The sequence below is a fragment of the Salvelinus alpinus genome, chromosome 7, assembly GCF_045679555.1.
Source record: "Salvelinus alpinus chromosome 7, SLU_Salpinus.1, whole genome shotgun sequence".
Taxonomy (NCBI): Eukaryota; Metazoa; Chordata; class Actinopteri; order Salmoniformes; family Salmonidae; genus Salvelinus; species Salvelinus alpinus.
The window spans coordinates 994,350-1,017,909 of NC_092092.1; the positions used below are offsets into that span (position 1 = coordinate 994,350).

A 23,560-nucleotide genomic window follows, 5' to 3' on the forward strand; every position below is an offset into this window, starting at 1 on the left:
AAACGATACAGAAAACCACAAAATGAACATTTGAAAAATCACCCAGTGCAAAGGGTTCATTACCTGCAGTTGACAGAAAATCTCTATTTTGGCCCCCAAAGCAATTCCCATAGCTGCTATCAATTTTCTTGTTTTATACATCAGTTAAAGCTGTTCAATGTGAATGTGCTTGTAGCTAGAAAATTGAAGGACCATTACACTAGACATGTTTTACCTGTTGTCTTAGGTATTTCAGTCAAAGAAACAGCCCATTTATTGCGTCCATCGTTAACGACCTCCTAAAACGTTGGCACCTCTGTTAGAATCCAATGTCTCAACCTTATTATGACATCACAGAATGTTCTGTTTTTTGCCTTCCTCCTCTCCCTGTTGGTTAATGGCCTCCGCCTATCAGGTGGCACCGTTGTCAAACTGGGTAGCAGTTTACTTACTGGCTACTCTGTGCCTCTCACTTCTCACCTCAAACCTGTTTTTGTTGCCTTTTTGTTTTTTAGTAGAACTATGTTTTTCCGTGCCCTACGGTCTCTCTTTCTTCATGTAAAGTGTTTACGGTTCAGTGTGGTTCTTTGTGAAGGCTCCAGTTAGACCTATGTGAAGTCAGAGTTCCACTGCAACATGGAGTTTGGTCGGGTTAGTAGATGGTATCATTCAACTGCATGGGATTCTGACTTGATTTCATAAAGATCTTTATTTTATTTATTTTTTCATTTTGAGGGGGGATGATTTTTCAAATGTTCATTTTGTGGTTTTCTGTATCGTTTGTTGTTTTTGGCTCAGAGTTATTGCAAGCATCCCCTGTTCACATTTGCATGCATGCATGTACTAGTCTGGATCAATTAAATTAAAGTTAAATTTGAGTTAAATTTGGGATGACCATTTCAATATTTATGACCCCTCCCCAATAGTAGATTTGTATATTATATTTACCCCCAATAGCAGGTACCAATGTATATTATATTTATTGAAGTGTAATAACTACTGATGTGATAAAATGAAGTGTTGAAACACCTCAAGCCTCTGAAAACCAACGTCCTGTAAAGATGCGTCAGTAACTGACGTCCCTGTGCTGTGAGAAGGTAATATTACGTAAAGACGTTTCTCTGTAGTTACAAACCTCAAATTTCCTGCCAAGTTAAATAGAGTCAAGTTAAAATAAAGTTTATTTTTTATTTTTTTTACATCAATGTATTAGACACGCCTGATGACTGACTACCTACAAGTCTGGTATTGAAGCCTTGTGAATATATGACTGCCCTTCGAGTCAGTTTTAGTATGTTAGCATGGCTCAATATGAAGCTCCTCTTCCTCTAGCATTTACATAGTGTATGCAGCTCATGAATTGGAGCCATCAAATCTGTATCATGTAAGAGCTCTGTTGGTACAGAAGTGTGTACAAGGAATACACACTTGCCACAGCACAAGGACATTTGCCTCGTGCATCTGCTTTAAGCCCATGATAAAGCTCTATTGAGTGATTTGGAGTTAAAGCAGAATCCTCAGAGGTATCCCTTGACCCTCGTTAGTGTTAATGAACAGGAGAAGCCTTAGTGGTATCCCTTGACCCTCGTTAGTGTTAATGAACAGGAGAAGCCTTAGTGGTATCCCTTGACCCTCGTTAGTGTTAATGAACAGGAGAAGCCTTAGTGGTATCCCTTGACCCTCGTTAGTGTTAATGAACAGGAGAAGCCTTAGTGGTATCCCTTGACCCTCGTTAGTGTTAATGAACAGGAGAAGCCTTAGTGGTATCCCTTGACCCTCGTTAGTGTTAATGAACAGGAGAAGTCTGAAGTATCCCTTGACCCTCGTTAGTGTTAATGAACAGGAGAAGCCTTAGTGGTGGTATCCCTTGACCCTCGTTAGTGTTAATGAACAGCAGTTTGATCCCTGATAACGATCAGAGAACATGCTATACAGTAGCTTCTGTATTAATCTCTATATTTTTTAATGTTCTAGCAATGCTGCAAATTCTGCCAATAACCCTAAAACAAGCAAGTGATTTGGTTGTTCAAAGATTTTGTTTTGTAATCTTAAGAATTATGCAAACTGGTTTATCTTTTGATTTGAGAATTTATTTTTTATTGAGTTTCTTCTGCTGATATTTAAACAACACCGTCTATAGTCTGGAACGCTTAATAGGACGGGACTTTTTATCACGCTGATCTGATAGGACGGGCCTTTTTATCACGCTGACCTGATAGGACGGACCTTTTTATCACGCTGATCTGATAGGACGGACCTTTTATATTGATCTGAATGTACTGTACCTGTAAATATATCCGCCAGAAATTCTTTCTGCTAATGCAATGTCTAACCTCTTTACTGTGTCTAAGGCTACGTTTACACAGGTTGCCCAATTCTGATCTTTTGCCTAATCAGATCAGATGTTTTGCCAATATTGGGGCAAAAGATCAGAATTGGGCTGCCTGTGTAAATGCAACTTAAGAAAAGGAACACTGGAAATATGCTGTGCACAATGTGTATGTTATGGAATTTAACAGTTATTTTCTGAAATGAATAAATTTGTGAAGCTATTAAGACGTGTTAATTGTTGATTCTTTATTTGTATTTTTATTTAACTAGGCAAGACAGTTAAGAACAAAGTCTTATTTACAGTGAAGGTCTACCCTGTCCAAACCCTAACCTGGATGACGCTGGGTTTGGTGATTCTTGATGCTGTCAGGGAGAGAGGGGATTGGTGATGCTGTCAGGGAGAGGGGGGGATTGGTGATGCTGTCAGGGAGAGGGGGGGATTGGTGATGCTGTCAGGGAGAGGGGGAGATTGGTGATGCTGTCAGGGAGAGGGGGATTGGTGATGCTGTCAGGGAGAGGGGGGATTGGTGATGCTGTCAGGGAGAGGGGGGATTGGTGATGCTGTCAGGGAGAGGGGGGATTGGTGATGCTGTCAGGGATTGGTGATGCTGTCTGGGAGAGGGGGGATTGGTGATGATGTCTGGGAGAGGGGGGATTGGTGATGCTGTCTGGTCAGCTTTTTCCCCATGTTTTATATGCTGTATATTTCCACACTGAGGTTGGAATAATACCTTGAAAATGATGAGAATGCCCTTTAAGTGTAAACTGTTTGAAAAGTCTGCATGAAATGTCTGTCTGTTTTAGTGAGATTGAGTTTTGGCCTGAATAGACCAATGAGAAAGCGTTCTAAACCTTTCTGCCAATAACAGCTAGTTTTCAGTTTCCCCCTCCCCACTCAGAACACTCCAAGCAAAATTCTTGCTTGAGAAATGGCTCTTTGCTAAGAAGCTATTTTTTTTTTTTTACCATTTGGATTGAAATCAATCACAGTAAGGTATTTAAATGTTACCCAGAACTTATTTGATATTGAGATTTGAAAAAAAAAAGGCTGCATTGGACTTTTAAATGACAACACACTAGCTTAGGGTTCCCACATGGCCATAACAGTGCTTGTTTATGGATGACAGACAGAACACAGAGGCGACCATGCTCCGAACACCTGTGTATAACAGAGGAAGGTCATTTCTTTAAAATACTGTTGGTTGTAACTGTTTAAATCGGTTAAAACGGTGTACAGTAAGTGTTCATTTTGCATTTGTGAAATCATTTTGATGTGATGTGAAAGTAGAGGAACCGTATTGCAAGCGAGGATTATTAACGTTTCTAATTAAACAGAGCACCGGATTGTAGTTGACATGGTCCCAGCTGTGGGCGATACTTACGGCTGAGAATCCTAGGGATAAGGCGTCTCATTGGGCTCTCCAGAACAGGGTTTCCCAAACTCGGTCCTGGCGTATCAACTTCTCAAGCTTTGATTATTTGAATCAGCTGTCTAGTGCACTGAGGTAAAGACGGATTCAGGTTGGATATTCGACAGATATTCGCCTGCAGTTTTCCTTACGTCCACCAAAGGCAGTTAGGAACCGCAATGCTTTCCAGGGCTTGGGCCCCTCTCTCGGGGTGAACCCATTTCAGGGCGCCCTGCCCTTCACAAAGAAAAGAGAACTCTCCCCGGGGATCCCGCCAGCTTCTCCGGGATTGGTCGCGTTACCGCACTGGATGCCTCGCGGCGCCCATCTCCGCCAGTCCATGGACATTCTGAAAGTAGTTTGAGGTCAATAGGTCACATGACCAAGGAGCTATTGAAATTTGAAATTGAGAAAAATTCATGTAAACGTGTGTGAGATGAAAATGGACAAACTAAACGGTGTGCAATGTGTAGGCCCACTGAGTGTATATTCTGAACCTTGTTTGAAGTCAGTAGGTCACATGACCAAGGAGCTATTTAAATTTGAATGTAAAAAAAACTTTGTACTTTGTTTAGGCTCCCTAACTAATTCAACTCGGAATACAAAATGCTACTCACATTTCCACGTTTATTAGCTTTGGAAAGAGAAATAATGTCCAAATCATGAAAATAAGACCTGTGCAATGTTGTGCGCAATTTTTCCAACATCGTGACACTTATTTGGAGTCTGTGGCTCAAGTGGTTTGAAAGCTATTGAGGTTTTAAAGTGTGAATAGCCAACTTGAAACTGTCCTTACCTCGGTGTGTAGTGCTAGGGCAAAACCATAACCTGCACCCAGGGGGAGCCCCAGGACCGAGTTTGGGAAACTGCTCCAGAGCAACAGTGAACCTTTCTCTCCCGAAGACTGCACTCCATTGTCTAGATTTCCTTCTAGGCACAAGAGGGCACCGTTTTCCCGGAGATAAATTATAATTCTCAATCGTGTATTTTTACCTCGACGTTTGGCCCTCGAGACACTCTGTAGGACCGTCGGTATGGTGCGTTCATATATTTAGACACGTCACAGCACGACACATGTTGGGTGGCTTTTCCGAACAACTTAAAAGCAATACAAACTGACATACATACAGAGGTGAATATGGCGGACGTTTCTGAGAGGACGCTGCAAGTTGCAGTCGCTATTTCATTCGCAGTCGGTTTCCTTTCTGGATGGCAGGCCAACCGAGCGCGGAGGAAGTTCCTGGATTGGAGAAAGAAACGACTGCAGGATAAACTCTCAGAAACACAGAAGAAACTGGACTTGGCATGAAAGTGAAGTAGGGTGTGTAAGTAATTGACCTATGCGTTGATCGCGTGTAGCTACATTGTATCAAACATGTTGGATAACATTAGCCAAGTTAGTGACTGGAAACGTATTAGGCCTACATTCAGTGTACAAATGGCACACAATCTGATTGACCTACGTTTGTTGAAAGGGTTGCAGCCTGACATTTTAGCCTCGCAATCCATGGAGTCTTTAAACTTTTTATTATTTTCACAAGAAATACAAAATAATCCTATAATAAGTGGTTCAGTTGATTTCTTTGGTAGCCCTAGCCTATAGTTAGGCGTAATTACCGCATGATGTAATAATGATTTGTTCTTCTGTTTTCAGGTCATCACCAAAATAAATGTTCAGTTGTCAGATCATGGACTTCAAATAAAGTGACTGGGATCGTTGCCTCAACCAGCAGAACTGAAGCAAGATACAATGACACGTTTCTGAACATGTTTTTGTGGTTTTGGTGACGGTGTTTTGCTGGGTCCGTCTTCTCAAATGTGCTCCAGACATCTTCCAGACTACTGCCGTTTTACTTTTATTAATAAAAGTATGTGTTTTCTTAAATCTTGTGTTTTGAAGATGCCTATGGTAGTTTACTGTCTTTTTATATAGTGTAACCAAATCCATTGCACTGAATCTTCCCAATCCCAAATCGACTTTACGCACAGGTGGAGATGTGAGAGGATTTGATACTCCTATGTCATACCCTTTAAATATCCACAATTGCATTGGGCGTTTGTGTATAGGGCTCAGTTTGGGATGGGGCAGTATCAACCATCACTCTTATGAGCACCTATGTGAATAAAAAAAAATATATACATTTACGGAAGAGAGATTTTATTGTACAAAAAAAAATCAGCATAGCGGACTGAACTCCACTCCATTGTTCAGAAGTTTCTGAGTTGAAGAACTTCACCGTGGAGTTCAGTCTGCTACAATCAGCAATTTATGCTGAGATATAAGAATGCATGTGGATTATGTTAGCAATGTTCTCCAATATACCTAGGGGACTTTTATTTTGAAGGAGGAAGTATTTTACCCGGAAGTGATTCCCAGTGGCGTCATAAGTATACTGAACAAAAATATAAATGCAACAATTTTACTGAGTCAAAGTTCATATAAGGAATTCAGTCAATTAAAATAAATTCATTAGGCCCTAATCTGTGGATTTCACATGACCGGGCATGAGCGCAGCCATGGGGAACCAGGCCCAGCCAATCAGAATTAGTTTTCCCCACAAAATGATTTTATTATAGGTAGAAATACTCCTCAGTGTCATCAGCTGTCCATTTGGCTGGTTTCAGACGATCCCGCAGGTGAAGAAGCCGATTACGGAGGTCCTGGGCTGGTGTGGTTACACATGGTCTGCGGTTGTGAGGCCGGTTGGATGTACTGCCAAAATCTCAAAAACTACTTTGGAGGTGGTTTATGGTAGAGAAATTAACATTACATTCTCTGGCAACAGCTCTGGTGGACATTCCTGCAGTCAGCATGCCAATTTCACGCTCCCAAAAAACTTTTGTTGTGTGACAAAATTGTACATTTTAGAGTGGTCTTTTGTCTCCAGGACAAGGTGGACCTGTGTAATGACCATGCTGTTCAATCAGCTTCTTGATATTCCACACCTGTCAGGTGGATGGATTATATTGGCAAAGGAGAAATGCTCACTAACAGGGATGTAAGCAAATTTGTGCACATCATTTGAGATAAATAAGCTTTTTGTGTGTATGGAAAATTTTGGATATTTTATTTCAGTTCATGAAACCAACACTTTATATGTTGCGTTTATATTTTTGTTCAGTATAGTTAGATGCTAGCTGTGTGTTCACATTCTGTGGGTCCCAGCTCATGTTGGGGTAGGAGGATATGGTATAACTCTGAGGAGATAGATGTGGTAGTCCGTTAGGGGAGATGGAATGTAGCAGTATCATAACTAGGTGTTGACCCAGGAGTGGCAACGTGAGTGGGGGAGAGAGGAGCGGGGAAGGCATTGGTTTTATTGGTTGACGGCAGGTGGGGGCGGGAGGTCCTGCATAAACACAAACTCACTTCCTTGACAACATCGTTCACCACTGCTCTGCGAAGCCCAATACGTATGAATGGCCTGGTTTCTGCAGAGGCCATATCACCTAAACGCTGCAGGGTCAATGCAGACCGCGTATTGACCATGTAATGCCTTTTAGGCTATTAGATATTTCAATGTGTAATTCGCACTCCGACCTGAGAAAGGCAGCAAAACAGCGTCTAGTCTGCCGGAACGCACAAGAAAAATAAGTGCGTTTACATTGTCAAACATCTTAAAGTATGTGCCATTTACTACGCATTCTTTAAGACATACGCATTGTTAGCGACGCTTGCTCAACAGGACTGCATTCGTTCAACGTTACAAGCCATGAGTTCTAACGTTTCCTTGTCAAAAGGTAAATATGCCAAGCTAACTATCCAAAAAGATAACTTCTATTAGCTAGCTACGTACATACTTTGCTACGAAAACGGTTGTTATTTAGAAAAATATTTAAAAATAATGTGAACTATTTTATGACAATGGCTAATGTAATCTGTAAAGATGCCTGTCATTTCGTAAGACTGCGACCTTAGATTGTTACCTGCTATTGGCTAGCCATGTCAGCTGGCTATAAGAGTTTGTTAGGCCGAGAAGAGTATTTTTGTATAAGGTTATACCATATAGCATTGGCATGTTTTAGCTTGAGCCTTACAGGCCCCATTCCATATTAGTGTCAACATTAAAGCAACAAAATGTGACGACTGCAAGAGATGGATTATTTACATAGGCAATGCAATACCTTTTCAGCTAAATATTCTGTCCTTCCACTTTATAACCCAGCAGTGCTAGTAGCTCTTGATCCCGAGGCCCAGTACTATTATATTACACAAGTCTTTGGATGTAGTAGGCGTCTTCTGTATGGGGGGAGTTTTGTTTAAGAGCCCCGACACTCAACCTGGGTTTATAGATTAGACGTAAGATATTTAACGTAAATCCGGGACACTCAAATGGGTATATGATATGTTGTGTTTAGTATGGTTACATAAAATACTCTTCTCAGCATAACAGATGATTACTTAAGGCAAAAACGAAAGTAGGGTGGGTGTAAAACGCGATTATTTGGCAACCCAAACGTTCCCGAGTTCGAATATCATCATGGACAATTTAATCATTTTAGCTAATTAGCAACTTTTCAACTACTTAGCATGTTAGCTAACCTTTCCCCTAACCATAACCTTTTAGCTAACCCTTCCTCTAACCTAATTCCTATACTTAACCCTTAGCCTAGATAATGCTAGGCTCCGTTAGTCTATTATTGGGCTAATGCACCTGTAAACTAAAAAACAAAACTTAAACATGTACTGCTCCTCCTACCATAAAGCAACAAATGGTTTATGCTTTCTAAATACTGTGCAAGTGTGTGTGTTGCAGTAGCGTGCCGTGGGCCTGGCGCCTGGGCCTTCAGTGAGGTCCTACACAGTCCCACCCGAATTAATCCACCTGTTATTACCATCATTTAGATGCCATGGCTCTAGACACTATACATTTAGACAGAAACGCAGTATAACCAGGCGTTGCGTCACCTTGAAATTGACATTTTTTTCAGAGAATTGCAGGGGAAGAGTACAATACAGTACAGTTCAACTAATAGGCAAGAACATAGTCGAGTGCAACAGAGTTATATTAATATTCTTCTTCTATCCATTTCTGGTCCACAAACTTTGAGCTTTAAGTCCCCCAAAAATTAAATACAGTGTGTTCACTAAACAGCGCATTGTCGCACCCAAAGCAGTTTCACCGTGATGATAAAGACACATAACTATTCACTGAAAATAAAAGAAAACAAATAATTTGCAACATAGGCTATTTGCCATTTTATTTTGTTAATATATAGGCTATTTAATATTAACGAAATAAAATGCGAAACATACATACACATTTAATAAAAAATAACATGCATTGTATGCCTACTCACCAAAGACTGATTATTAGACAGTTGCGTGCGCTTAGGGGATCGTGAGAAAAATGCTGCAAGGCCATTGAGGTTGGCAAAGAAGACCTTGCATTCTTTAAGCTTTGAGGCTCCTTGAGTCAGTACTAAATTTAGTCGATGTGCATAGCAGTGAATGAATAAGGCCATCGGTGCCCTCTCCTTAACTTTAGCCTGCACCCCATTGAGTCCAGATGCCATGACTGCTGCGCCATCAAAACACTGTGCCACAACTTTATCCAGACTACATTCATTTTCCTCCAAGAAACGGAAAATAAGAGCGGCAATGTCATCAGCTCGCTTGCCGCTTGTCACATCTTCAAACCGGATAAATCGCTCCTTGACTCCCGTGTCCGTCACATAACGCAGGACGAGTGAGAGCTGTAGCTCCACTCTGGTGTCCCCAAACGTTTTCAAAAGCACCATTGTTGTAAGTGCCCAGCCGTACTTTGGTGTCTCGTTGCTGCCTTGGTTAGACAACTCAAGTTTGCAAAGCCAGTGTGGCTCCAAACACCAAATCGATCACTTGCAAATAATAGGCATTCCCAGCAGTACAGTTTGCAGTGCTTCTCGGAGCCTGTGAGCCATTGACAGCGCTCATAGTTGAAACTTTGAAAGTGGCGAACGAACGAACCCCTTTCCCGCCTGTGACAGGCTTTGTGGCGTCGGGCGACCTCTCCTTACAATGTCTAACTTTTCTTGAAAAGTTCGTCTTGAGAATGGCGTTATAATTATATCCTCGACCAAATCGATATCTTCTCCTCCTTCCGCCATTGTGGGTTCAAAAAACAGTAGAACGCGAATTAATTCGTTTATCAAATTTAGTTTCCTAGATCTGCATAGACCTGCCCATAGGACCTGCCTCTCAATATTGGTAATCCAATCAAAAGACGTGGACGCCCTACGCCTGCTAGCTGGCTCCTGTGTAACACTGGAGCCAGCCAGCAGGCGTACAATAGCCAACTCTAAAGCTGATTGGTTGACACAAAATTTTAATTTCCATTCACTTTAAGCTACAAGCGCCCGCACTGTTGATTCTGAAGGCCTGAGGGCAGATTTTAGACCCCTGGCAACACATGATGGCTGAATATGATTGGATAAAAGATCTAACGTAAAGACCAGCCCTCCAAATCTCAACCTGGGGCTGGAAGCAGTGCAACCAAGAGGAAAGCTATGAAATGAAGAGTATAACTCTTACTCTGGGGAATAATTTAATACATATTTGTGGGAAAATATATTTTAAAAAAAATTATATTCTGATGATGTTTAGGCCAGCAGAGAAGGCCTTGCAGGCCCTGACGGCCCACCACTGGTGTGTTGGAACAGTCAAATACATTTCTGCCTGAACTGTAGTTTAACTAAACTTCCTCACCTTTTTAAAGTTTTGTAGAGTTTTAACATACTGCTTTAACACTGACTGGTAAGCTATTCTAATAGTGTTGGTGATATTTAGTTTGTTGTATTGCAGTTGGAGGCGTAGCTGAACTAGATACTGGATCTGTTTCTGTTTTACAGCGGAGTTGGCGGCAGCCATCGGTGTGACTGCAGGAGCTACAGCTGCGGGCATCCTCCTCCTCCAGTACTTCTCCAAGGGGTCAGGGGTCAAGCCCAAGGTCAACTTGGACCTGCAGAAAGACAACCCCAAAGTGGTGCATGCTTTCGACATCGAGGACCTCGGGGATAAGGCGGTGTACTGCAGGTGTTGGAGATCCAAGAAGGTAGGCTAGCTGTCAATTTTATGCTCTTTGTTTTAGTTTCTAGTTTCACAACTTCTCGCGATACATTGGAGCATACATGTCTTAACCACAAGAGAATTCATAGACACGTGGCATGGAAAGAGGTGCAAACAAACGGTAGGCTAGTAAGGGGTTGGTTGTTCCTCGCATTTTGAGCAGAACAAGTCAAGGAATCGAAAGATTTGTTTGGCGTATTCTAACAATGTTTCTCACCCCTTTAGTTTCCCTACTGCGATGGCGCTCATGCTAAACATAACCAGGAGACGGGGGATAACGTCGGTCCTCTCATCATGAAAAGAAAGGAGGCCTGAATCCAGTCAATCAATCAATCATCCATCCATGTTATCCCATGGCTGCTGCTGACATACTGATGCACACAAGTGCTCTTCGCTACAGAAAGGATGACAGTGGTTGACAGTACACTTGGTAGTTGCTCTGAAACATGGTGACCAAATCACCTTTTTTGGGCTATATTTATTTTATTTATTGATTGAAGCCACCCTTATCACAGGACCAAGCGGTTATCAATTTTTGGTGGAAAATGACTTTGTAATCATACCTAGAATAATGGTAGATATTTAGCTGGGATTACCAAGGAAACATGGGTGTAGAAGTACTGTAAAGCAAAGTGCCACGCTGGTTGTATATATTTAATTGAGCTATGGTATCTGTGCTGTTATTTTCAGAATGTTTGTTTTGATCAATGTTTTTGCCTTTCTTTTATACTGTAGACATCGCAACTTATCTGTCCCATTATGATACCATAAAGATAGCAACTTATCTGTCCCATTATGATATCATAGAGATCGCAACGTATCTGTCCCATTATGATACCATAGCGATCGCAACGTATCTGTCCCGTTATGATATCATAGAGATCGCAACGTATCTGTCCCATTATGGCACCTGTGAGTGTACGGGCAGCGCCATTGAGGCAATCTCTATTTTGAAGTAGTCCGTTACTTCTGAGTTGGTAAACAAACTGAAAGGGTGTACACTGCCACCTAGAGGGTGTTGTCTGAACAGGTATAAAGACGAGGTTGGTGACTTACTGCCACCTGCAGTTATGGAATGTTTGCGCACAAATATAATTCATTGTCTGATCCCGCCTGATGACCTTGATGGAATTATGTGAGACTTCCTTAACCCATAGGAAGTCCCACCCAGTTGACTACTTCAAAATGGTGAAAGTCCTCAATGGCGCTGTCCATGCTAAAACAGGCTTTTCGGCAGTAGAGTCCTCTATCATTCTCTATGGTTGATACTCAGGAGTTTTTCCTGACCACGGGACTTGATCAGGGATCTCTCTGTACCTTTTATTGCAGCTGTAACTAGGGGCCCAGAGTTTTTCCATGGTCAGGAAAAACACCTGGGGCTACTGAAGCATCAAGGAAACGGATGAGGTGCGATTTCTATTTTGATTCGACTTGTGAAATCAATTGTAAAATGGTGTCACTTTTCAATGGATTTCAGATAAAGCTTCTACAGCATTCTTATCTGCAAATGAAGCAGTCGTAATGATTACCTTGTTGATTTTAAGTCTGTGTTAACGGTGAATCCACAAGTCTAAACAAGTTAAACTTGTTCCAGCCATACTACATACCAATTATATTCCTGGGTTGTGTTCAGTGGGCAAAAAAAAACATGTAATGTTGTGAAACTAGGAGGTAGCTTACTAGAGAAATACTCAGTTTAGTTTTTGTTTAAAAAAAATAATGTTTTTGCTACGTTTTGCCCTACTTAACACAGCCCTGTAGCCTACTGAATGTTTAGTGGCTGAATCTGAACTTGTCACGCAGCACTTCTGGTAACCAGCTTTAATAAGGCACAGTTCTGTGTAGTTCAGCGTTTCCCAAACTCTATCTTGGGGAACCCAAGGGGTACACATTTTGTTTTTTGTCCTAGCACTACACAGCTGATTCAAATAAATCAACTTGTCAACAAGCTTTGACTATTTGAATGAGCTGTGTAGTGCTAGGGGCAAAAAAAAACAAGATGTGCACCCCTTTGTGGTCCAGAGGACTGAGTTGGGGATACGCTGATACTAGTGTGAGAATGTTAATTGTCTACAGTCTGTGTGACCGCTTAGATTTCCACAATATGTGTCTTCATTTGAATCCATCACTTAATCATCAATAAAAACAATAATCATTGTTCTTCCTTCTGCCAATTAAATAATACATGTGTTTGTGGGAACCAAGTCTTTTCTAATCCAGTTTGACAAGATGTCGTATAGCGCCCTCTATTGGTAGACACTTATTAACAAATAAATTCAGCCAGTTCAAACCAAAGTAACAATTAAACCAATCAAAGGGACTGAAGGGAATGAATATGAAGTGTGGACATGAAGCATATTCCTCTCCCCAGGTCATTCAGAACTACATCTCTGACTGAAGTGTAGGCATCTCTGACAAGTGTCAGCATCTCTGACTGAAGTGTCGGCATCTCTGACTGAAGTATAGGCCTAGTGATGCTGACCTGGGTCAAATTCTTTCAAATGTGCTGCTCTTAATTTGGTATGCCTGGTCGCCTACAATGGAACAAATGGAAATAGACGTGACAGCGGAGCCTTGTCTTGATGACCAGTTCAGCACCATGGACAGTGACAATTGCTTTTGACCTAGAGAACCAGTCAGTGTTAGATTTGCTTTGATTTATTAGGATCCCCAATGGCGACAGCTAGTCTTCCTGGGGCCATCTTGGATGGCAACAGCTAGTCTTACTGGGGCCATCTTGGATGGCGACAGCTAGTCTTCCTGAGGTCTGACAAAAGAATGTCGCGACCCTGCCCTACTGCAGGGAAAACAACCTGTGGTTACCCCATTTGGCTCAGAAGAAAACTTTACCTTTTTCAAACACAGTTTTCTTGTCTGCTTGTTTTAGTAAATTACAAAACTACATTTCAGTAAAGTACAACATGTCTAAAGATGATTTATATTATTCATAATGATTTATCATGAGAGGGCAATAAACAATAACTAGTAATGCTGCATACTCAAACAAAAGGTTAAAATCTCCCCATTCCGGTAAAAATAGTTTAATTTCTGAGGTGTCACTTTTGAGGCTCAAGTACATGGTACAAAATATAAAAATATGAAAAAATTTTAAGGCTTGAAATTATATGTATGTTTTTTAAATATAGCATAATCAAATAATAACTAAGATTTATCCTTAACTAAAATACATATTTGTATGTTTAGTGTTAGAAAATGTGCATATTTTCTAAAGGTCTCTTGATCAAAACGTCTGCCCCCATTGCTGTGAAGGTATCCGAGAGCTCTAGCTTGGCTTCCCGAACTCGTTAAGAACTCGTCTTTCATCTCATATTAATCATCTTGTCTGTCTATGAGAAAGTGGTCTTGTTTAAAATATATGAATTGTTTTAGATTAATGGCTACAAATCCATCTCTGGAATGTGGTACCATGATGAAACCACTCTCTACTGTACCACCAAGTACATTTAGCTCTGCCCAGAGTACCCTTGAAGTACTCCTGAAGCCACAGGAGTACTTCAAGATCCAGGCCCAACTGTCTTGGTGAGGCTTTCCCTTGTAACAGATCCAGGCCCAACTGTCTTGGTGAGGCTTTCCCTTTCCCTATGTGGAAGCATTGCGAAGTGTAGGTGGGTATTTTTTAACCTGGCTACGTGTACATTAAATAACACAGCAGCTTTTTCGGGCATGTTTTGATATCTCTGTATAACAAAAAAAATCTACAACGAAGTTTCCTTTTACAATGGGGTTCAATTGTAAAGACTGTTAGTTTTCCCCAATTTGTGGGCGTAATCGAAGAGAATTCCTTATTATTTATGTGATAATGCCCGAGAAGCGGTGTTTGGAGGATGCAGTGCCTTCGGAATGTATTGTAACGACCCGGTATTGTGTTCTGTGTTTGTGGGTGTGTTATGGTTCTCATGGCTACTAGCAGGGGTTAAATATGTCAGGACAGATGGAAAGGTTGGGGGGGTATGATGGGTAATACCGCGGGATTTGGAAATGCATAAATAGGGATTACTGTCTCATTGTTCTCGCTCTTCTGTTCGTGCCTTGATCTGTTCCTATGAGAGTGACTCTTGACCCGACAGGGTAACATTGTGTACGTTCGGCATTTAGCGGCGTGGGTTGTGGCCGGAACAATAGCCCAGTTTATGAATAAACCTGTGTTCTGACCTGCACACCTAGAGTCCGTCTCTTTTCCCTTTATGACCCAGCCGGGTCATTACAGTATTCAGACCCTTTGACTTTTTCCACATCTTGTTATGTTACAGCCTTATTCTAAAATGGATTAAATAAAACAATTCCCTCAGCAATCTACACACAATACCACATAATGACAAAGCGAAAACAGGTTTTCAGATTTTTTTTGCAAATGTATTAAACACCAAAAACAGAAATACCTTATTTACATAAGTATTCAGACCCTTTGTTATGAGACTCAAAATGGAGCTCAGGTCCATCCTGTTTCCATTGATCATCCTTGAGATGTTTCTACAACTTGGAATCCACCTGTGGTAAATTCTATTGATTGGACATGATTTGGAAAGGCACACTCCTGTTGTATAAGTGAATATTGACTGGGACGACAGACGGGTTGGTTGTTTAGCAACAAAACCGACCTGTGCGTAACTATGGGACAAAACAGGCGGGGCTGGTTTAGATGGTTGTCAACATGTATTTCATTTCCAATGTATATTGAAAACATATACATTTGCACTTGTTGTCTCTAATACATTATTACAATTGTTGGGTATCTAGCTAGCGATTTTTTTTTTGTCATATTAGCATTGATTTAAAATCAGTCAAAACGCCTGAAAACAAGACATGGTATCAAGAACAAGATTAAACTAACTGAAAGGAGTCACTTACGATTTCCCACATGACAGTTTATTGTCATTGTTGCTAGCTATCTGTCCATCCAGAATCACAACTCACGATTTCTGCCCCACTGAAGCGTCCGCGTCGTTATCGTGATGTCAGCTAACCCACCTATGATTTGACCATTTGAAACGGACTGCTTTGTTTCCCTCTATAATCTCCCACTCTCTGCGTGCATGGCGTGCAATTTTTAACTTTCTTTTAAAATCAATAGGCCTATTTGAACCATTTATTAATCAAATAACAAAATGCAGGTTTATTATTTCTCTACTGGGCCAAGTTGTTTACCGGGCCAAATTATTTTAGTCTTGATCTCCTTAGATTACGTGTATAGGAGGATTATGTGTGTGTGTATGGGATTATTTACGAGGACAGTGGAAATTACTTTAGGCTCTGCCTCCAGCGATGAGTTTTTACATTTTAAACCTGTGCTTTCACGTCACAACAATATTCTACATCGATAGTTCTGTTGGAAATCTGGAGTGGCCACCGTTTCACACCTGCGCCCCTCTCTTGTCCACTCAGATAGGATTGGAAGTGAGCACAACCTCATCCCTCAACTTCAAGAAGAATGGCTGTTGAACTCGTAAAAATCGGAATTTCATTGAAAATGCAACCAAATTACAGTGCTGTGTACTTCAAATCGGACGGAGCGAGATTTGGCCAAACCAGGACGATTAAATTGCTAACGGGGTCAAAGTACAAGATTGAAGTGGTTGTCAAACCTGGGGCCGTGGAGGCAACGTAAGTATGGTGGGGTGAAATGTATTACAGACAATCAGGCAATATTCTTCTGATAACCTATATAGTGTCTATACACTTCAATAGGCTATATTTTGACAATTTATCTTTTGAGGAAGACAACGTTCCGTCAGTGACAATCCATCACCGCGTATTGATGTTTTGACTACATTTTATTATCAAAAATCTACATTATATCAGTGTTTCATAATATGAAATAGAATCGGTGCATTCTCTTGGAAAAGATCACAACCCCAGGACATTATGTCCCTGCTTTAATCTAATTGACACATTTTATTAAATTGGTCATTCATTGAGACCATTGATAAAAACACAAGCCGTACGAGGTTGAAGGCGAGACGTCAGAGCGCGCGCGGTTCACTAGAGTTCCCACTAGATTGTCAAACTGCAAAGTCAAAATTGGTTTTTAAGAATCTAAAATGTTGAACTAGGCAGCGCTTCCAGTTTTGCAATTTGGCCAGATAGTGACGACAGTGACGTTGGCTAGAGTCCGGCGGGTGCAGGGAGACAGAAGGCGCAGCCAGATTGTGTCAAATCCACTACCGATTAGGCCTTCAGCATGTCCTGCAGTAGGCTAAACATGCTCTCAAATATGGCGAGTTGAGTTTGTGTTTCAGTCTTTTGTTATTTAAAAATGAATTATCATGGATAGAATGATAAATTACACTGATGATCTATATTTCACCCCGATTTTGTAGATCAGTCATTCGGCAGTTGTCTTTGCTGTCAGCTGCAATGTCAAAACAACCACAGGCCCAGTGTCACCAATCCACCCCCAACCCTGCCACCAGATAAGCAGTCATCACCCATCATGGCTATTAGCCGATCTTGCTGGTCATCTATAAACGTTTGATCGTCTTGAAAAACGACCTGGCCTTCATTTGGCCACACATGTACCCTGAAATCTATACTCAGTACAGCCAGAAGAGGACTGGCCACCCCTCAGAGCCTGGTTCCTTTCAAGGTTTCTTCCTTCTATAGGGAGATTTTCTGTGCTTCTACATCTGCAATTGCTTGCTGTTTGGGGTTTTAGGCTGGGTTTCCTGTAAAGCACTTTTGTGACAACTGTTGACGTAAAAGGGCGTTATAAAATAAATGTTTTTGATTGATGATCTCTCCCTAACTGTTGTGATCCTGTCCTGGTCCTCAGCACCATGAGTGTAGGTGGAGTCACATTCCCCTTGGAGCAACAGTCTAGAGATCCCCAGTGTGTGGTCTACACTGGCGTCTACGACACAGAGGGCGTGACTCACACCAAGAGCGGAGACAGACAAGCTGTACAGATCAGCATACAGGTAGTAAAGGGAAAACTCAGTTTGACTGTAATTTGCTTTGGATTTCTGTAGGATTTTATTAGAATCCCCATTAGCTGACGCCATGACAACAGCTCGTCTTACTGGGGTCCAACACATAACGAAAAATACATTACGGACAGAATATTTTACAATTTACAAGTTAGACAAAACAATGAAATAGAGCAGTTTACCAGTCACACTACAAATACTTTCTGATATCTGCATCATCAAGCCTGGTCCCAGATCTGTTTGATATCTGCATCATCAAGCCTGGTCCCAGATCTGTTTGATATCTGCATCATCAAGCCTGGTTCCAGATCTGTTTGATATCTGCATCATCAAGCCTGGTCCCAAACCTGTTTGATATCTGCATCATCAAGCCTGGTCCCAGATCTGTTTGATATCTCCATCATCAAGCCTGGTCCCAGATCTGTTTGATATCTGCATCATCTAGCCTGGTCCCAGATCTGTTTGATATCTCCATCATCAAGCCTGGTCCCAGATCTGTTTGATATCTGCATCATCTAGCCTGGTCCCAGATCTGTTTGATATCTGCATCATCTCCCGAGTGGCGCGGCATTCTAAGGCACTGCATCTCAGTGCGAGAGGCGTCACTACAGTCCCTGGTTCGAATCCAGGCTGCATCACATCCGGCCGGGATTGGGAGTCCCATAAGGGCGGCGCACAATTGGCCCAGTGCCGTCCGGGTTTGGCTGGAGTAGGCCGTCATTGTAAATAAGAATTTTGTTCATAACCGATTTTCCTAGTTAAATAAAGGTTCAATGTAAAAAGAAATGTAAAAAAATCTAGCCTGGTCCCAGATCTGTTTCTATGGTAAAGCCAACTCCTATGGTTGTTGTCATGCCATGACCATAGGTGTTGGGGCAAGACCGCACAAACACATCTGGGAACCAGGCTATGCATGGTCCATATGAGTCCATTACACGTGTAGGCTTTCCAGTATCAGGAGTCAACTGTTCACGATGCAAATCCCGATGATGAAATCTCTGAAGCTTCGCAGTGCATCCACAGCGTTTATTTTTACTTGCCTTTTTCTTACTCCATTTTTTTTTTAAATGTTTTATTTCACCTTTATTTAACCAGGTAGGCTAGTTGAGAAAAAGTTCTCATTTACAACTGCGACCTGGCCAAGATAAAGCATAGCAGTGTGAACAGACAACAACACAGAGTTACACATGGAGTAAACAATAAACAAGTCAATAACACAGTAGGAAAAAAAAAAAAACTAGCACTGACTTTGCTTATAGCTACTTTGAGAACAAATGTAGTTACTACTGTATGACTGTGATAAGTGGTTCTCTCACCTAGTTACCTTAAGATTGATGCATCAAGTCTATCTGGATAAGAGCTTCTGCTAAATGACTAAAATGTCAATAAACATTTGTAAGAGTTAATCGCAGGATTTGCTGTGATTAAACCGTGATTAATCGCAAATTCAGAATTTGATCAAATTGAGATGTAAATTTACGATTTTTTGTATACAAAAAAAAAAACATGACAAGAATATTGACGTCTTGATTTTGTTCAAAGTAACGGTAAGCAAAATCAGGTACATTTGATAAAACAAACTTTCTTTAACCAAAAAAAATAAATAAAAAATATCGCAAGAGTCTGGAGGACCTCTACTAAACACCATGTACTGATTCAGAGATACGTGAAGGACCACAGGGACGTCCGGCGAGAACAGAACCAAAGGACGTCAGGGAAAAGGAGTTTTACTGTCCCCACACAACACACTGCAGTTCACTTTAGATACTTATACAACAAGGTTGTGTGGTTTCTAGGAGGAAAGTGATACATGGATGTAACGGCCATGGTATGAAGAAGGTGTGGACCAAAGCGCAGCGTGGGAAGTGTTCATGATTATTTATTTAAAAAACTGAACGCTGAGACAAAATAACAAAATGTAACAACACAAAACAGTTCTGTGTGGTGCAGACACAAAAACAGAAAACAGCTACCCACAAAAACCATGTGGGAAAAAAGCTACCTAAGTATGGTTCTCAATCAGAGACAACGATTGACAGCTGCCTCTGATTGAGAACCACACCCGGCCAAACACAAAGAAATACAAAACATAGAAAATGAACATAGAATGCCCACCCAAATCACACCCTGACCAAACCAAAATAGAGACATAAAAAGCTCTCTACGGTCAGGGCGTGACAATGGAAATAGAATTAACCATGCAAAGTTATACTCAAAGGCTCAAGGAATTAGATCTTTACATATATGCCCACTACTGCATCACACATGTTAAATACAATGAATAATGTTCTTAATTGAACACCATAATGATAAACATGCATAAAGCTAAATAAACATGCCTCATATTGCAGGGCCTGCATAACATATCAATGAACATTGATGGCTTAACAGTAAGCAGGCTCAGGTAGAGCCTGAAGCTAGCATTAGCCATGTCAGGTATGCTATAAGGCTAGGATAAAGCACCCATGTGGTAAAGGCACTGCCACAGTAGCATACAATCACACTAGTAGCATACGACCACACCAGTAGCATACGACCACACCAGTAGCATACGACCACACCAGTAGCATACGACCACACCAGTAGCATACGATCACACTAGTAGCATACGACCACACCAGTAGCATACGATCACACTAGTAGCATACGATCACACTAGTAGCATACAATCACACTAGTAGCATACGATCACACCAGTAGCATACAATCACACCAGTAGCATATGACCACACCAGTAGCATACGACCACACCAGTAGCATACGACCACACCAGTAGCATACGACCACACCAGTAGCATACGATCACACCAGTAGCATACAATCACACCAGTAGCATACAATCACACCAGTAGCATACAATCACACTATTAGCATACGATCACACCAGTAGCAAACAATCACACCAGTAGCATACAATCACACTATTAGCATACGATCACACCTGTAGCATACGATCACACAACAGATGCACTATCTTCACAATAAGGACTTAAATGTGAGAATGGCATGAGCCTCAACAGCACCCACGTAGCCTTAGCATTATCATTAGCTGTGGGCTACAAACATTTATCACGCTAACAAGCAATTAGCAAGCCAGGCAGGTCATGCTAACAAACATTTAGCAGGCTAGGCAGGTCCTGCTAACAAACAATTAGCCTAGCAAAGACACATATATGAGCACAAACACCAATCCCTGTAAACTCATTTTATTATCAACACTCAGATAGGGCCACATTATTTTTCACACACAGCAACAACTTCTTAGCTGTTAGCTCTGCTCCCATGTGTCCATTTCCCTGTCTTTATCAGATTAGCAAGGTCATTATCAAGGTAATTAGAGGACACACAGGAGCAGTGATTGGTTCGTTGGCAGGTCAATCGTGGTCTGTAAGGGCCTTTTTAAAACAACCTCAATGTCAACTTGTTTGTTGTTTTTAGCTCACAGGAAGTTGGTGGCATCTTAATTGGGGAGGACGGGCTCGTGGTAATGGCTGGAGTGGAATCAGGGGAATGGTATCAAATACATCAAACACTTGGTTTCCATGTTTTCCATGTGTTTGATAATACCGTTCCATTTGCTCCGTTCCAGCCATTATTATATGAGCCGTCCTCATTTCAGCAGCCTCCGGTGGTTTAGCTGTATAGATTGTATTTTCAATGTTTCCATTAAAATAATAAAAAAAATGGTGCACAAAAATTACAAAAAGTGAACTGTAGTTAACCGATGAACTCTGCCGGTCCCATTATTTCCCCTCCCAGTTCCCAGAGGTGGGCTCTTTTGAAGTGGTGTGGCAGCTGAAGTACTACAACTACAACAAGAGGGACCACTGCCAGGGGGGCAACAGTTTCAACAGCATCGAGTACGAGTGCAAGCCCAACGAGACACGCAGCCTGATGTGGGTCAACAAGGAGCTGTTTATCTGATGGTACCAACCAAAACAACACAGGCAGCATCAGGGTTGTGTTCATTAGGCACAAAACGGGAAGATAACAGTGAAACTGCTACGACCTGTAATTAGCCAACAGAAATGCCTGTTTTTTTTTATTTCCCGTTGCAAAATGTTTTCCTACGATGTGCCCTAACGAACACGACCCAGATGAACATGAAATGAGAGCTGAATGACGATTGGCTGCTGGATAGTGATAGACAGTGTGTATCAGATCCAGCCAGCGTTGAACCCCTCATAGCATAACAATGCTGCTGTTAAATAACTAAAGATGTTTAATTTGCTGTATGTTGGTGTGTGTTGTAGCTATGCATATTTATGTTAGGTGTGTGTGTGTGTGTGTGTGTGTGTGTGTGTGTGTGTGTGTGTGTGTGTGTGTGTGTGTGTGTGTGTGTGTGTGTGTGTGTGTGTGTGTGTGTGTGTGTGTGTGTGTGTGTGTGTGTGTGTGTGTGTGTGTAGTATCTATGCATATATAAGAATGCGGTATGTTAATATGTACTCTGTATGTGAATGTTTACAGTTAGAAGATTTTACAAAATCTTTGGACTAATCCATACATTTTTCTTATTTTATAATTGTGCTGATTTTGACTAATCAGAATGTCACATTTCTGACTAATCAGAATGTCACATTTCTGACGAATCAGAATGTCACATTTCTGACGAATCAGAATGTCACATTTCTGACGAATCAGAATGTCACATTTCTGACGAATCAGAATGTCACATTTCTGACGAATCAGAATGTCACACTTCTGACGAATCAGAATGTCACATTTCTGACGAATCAGAATGTCACATTTCTGACGAATCAGAATGTCACATTTCTGACGAATCAGAATGTCACATTTCTGACGAATCAGAATGTCACATTTCTGCTGCTCCTTCTGCTTCTGTTTCTTATTTCTTTCTTAAAATATTTTAGAGAAATAAAAAATGCTAAGCGTTATTATTAGTTGGGAAAACTATAATTTACTATGAGATATGTAGCGAAAAAGCAGCAAAATGTAAATGATCAGATTATCGTGAAATGTACCTACGAACTTTAAAACAGTGATTACTGGATATGCTTTAAAAAAATGTATGGTAGCTTTAACCGTTTGTGAAGGTATTTGAATAGTAAATATGTTTGGGATGACCAATGTGTGTTTTCTTTTGGAATTACTGGGTAATTACTATTTTCCCATGTAATTTCTTAATACCTGGCCATTTCTATACCCTAACATATAGTCAAGTGCAACCAGGTTAACTCTGGTTTTGGGTCAGTTGCATTAGCAAAATGATCTTCTATAGGTTTGCTGTCTAAGAAAAACACGAAAGGAGCAGGCTTTGTATGCTTTCATAGCTTCTTGTATGAGTTTGGGGACTTGCATGCTTTGGAAATGAAGCATGAAAATATTCAGCACTGATGAATCTTGCATAAACATAACTCTTTAAGGAGGTTACGTAATAATGGGTTGGTTCTCTGCAGCTCAGCTGGTAGAGCATGGTGCTTGCAACGTCAGGATCGTGGGTTTGATTCCCATTGGAACCACTTATTGTTGGCTACGTGGGATTAGGCGAGATGGGTGAGAACTTTAGTGGTTAATGCTGGAGGATTGGACCCCCTGTCCCTAACGAGGGGAGGACTGGGCCATAGGACTCCCTGCCCCCAACGAGGGGAGGACTGGGCCATAGGACCCCCTGCCCCCAACGAGGGGAGGACTGGGCCATAGGACTCCCTGCCCCCAACGAGGGGAGGACTGGGCCATAGGACCCCCTGCCCCCAACGAGGGGAGGACTGGGCCACAGGACCCCCTGCCCCCAACGAGGGGAGGACTGGGCCATAGGACCCCCTGCCCCCAACGAGTGGAGGACTGGGCCATAGGACCCCCTGTCCCTAACGAGGGGAGGACTGGGCCAT

At 41.5% G+C, this 23,560-nt stretch overlaps 3 protein-coding genes across 4 annotated transcripts; all 3 read left to right on the forward strand.

Moving 5' to 3' along the window:
* The first annotated feature begins 4,722 nt into the window (after nt 1-4,722).
* On the forward strand, nt 4,723-5,604 carry LOC139580314 (mitoregulin). 2 transcript variants are annotated; one of them, XM_071408859.1, is made up of 2 exons: nt 4,723-5,040; nt 5,374-5,604. In XM_071408859.1, the coding sequence occupies exon 1, from the start codon at nt 4,858-4,860 to the stop codon at nt 5,026-5,028; it is 171 nt and encodes a 56-aa protein (XP_071264960.1). In that variant the 5' UTR covers nt 4,723-4,857; the 3' UTR covers nt 5,029-5,040; nt 5,374-5,604. The 2 variants fall into 2 exon arrangements, with proteins under 2 accessions (XP_071264960.1, XP_071264959.1); XM_071408858.1 differs by having other exon boundaries at nt 4,725-5,044.
* Nucleotides 5,605-7,101: 1,497 nt separating this feature from the next.
* On the forward strand, nt 7,102-12,927 carry LOC139580313 (CDGSH iron-sulfur domain-containing protein 1-like). Its single transcript, XM_071408857.1, has 3 exons — nt 7,102-7,460; nt 10,551-10,753; nt 10,993-12,927. Exons 1-3 carry the CDS (start codon nt 7,433-7,435, stop codon nt 11,080-11,082), a joined length of 321 nt encoding a protein of 106 aa, XP_071264958.1. The 5' UTR covers nt 7,102-7,432; the 3' UTR covers nt 11,083-12,927.
* Nucleotides 12,928-15,688: 2,761 nt separating this feature from the next.
* Nucleotides 15,689-22,011, forward strand: LOC139580192 (CB1 cannabinoid receptor-interacting protein 1-like). Its single transcript, XM_071408771.1, has 3 exons — nt 15,689-16,389; nt 17,558-17,702; nt 21,471-22,011. The coding sequence occupies exons 1-3, from the start codon at nt 16,217-16,219 to the stop codon at nt 21,633-21,635; spliced, it is 483 nt and encodes a 160-aa protein (XP_071264872.1). The 5' UTR covers nt 15,689-16,216; the 3' UTR covers nt 21,636-22,011.
* The last annotated feature ends 1,549 nt before the right edge of the window (nt 22,012-23,560 follow it).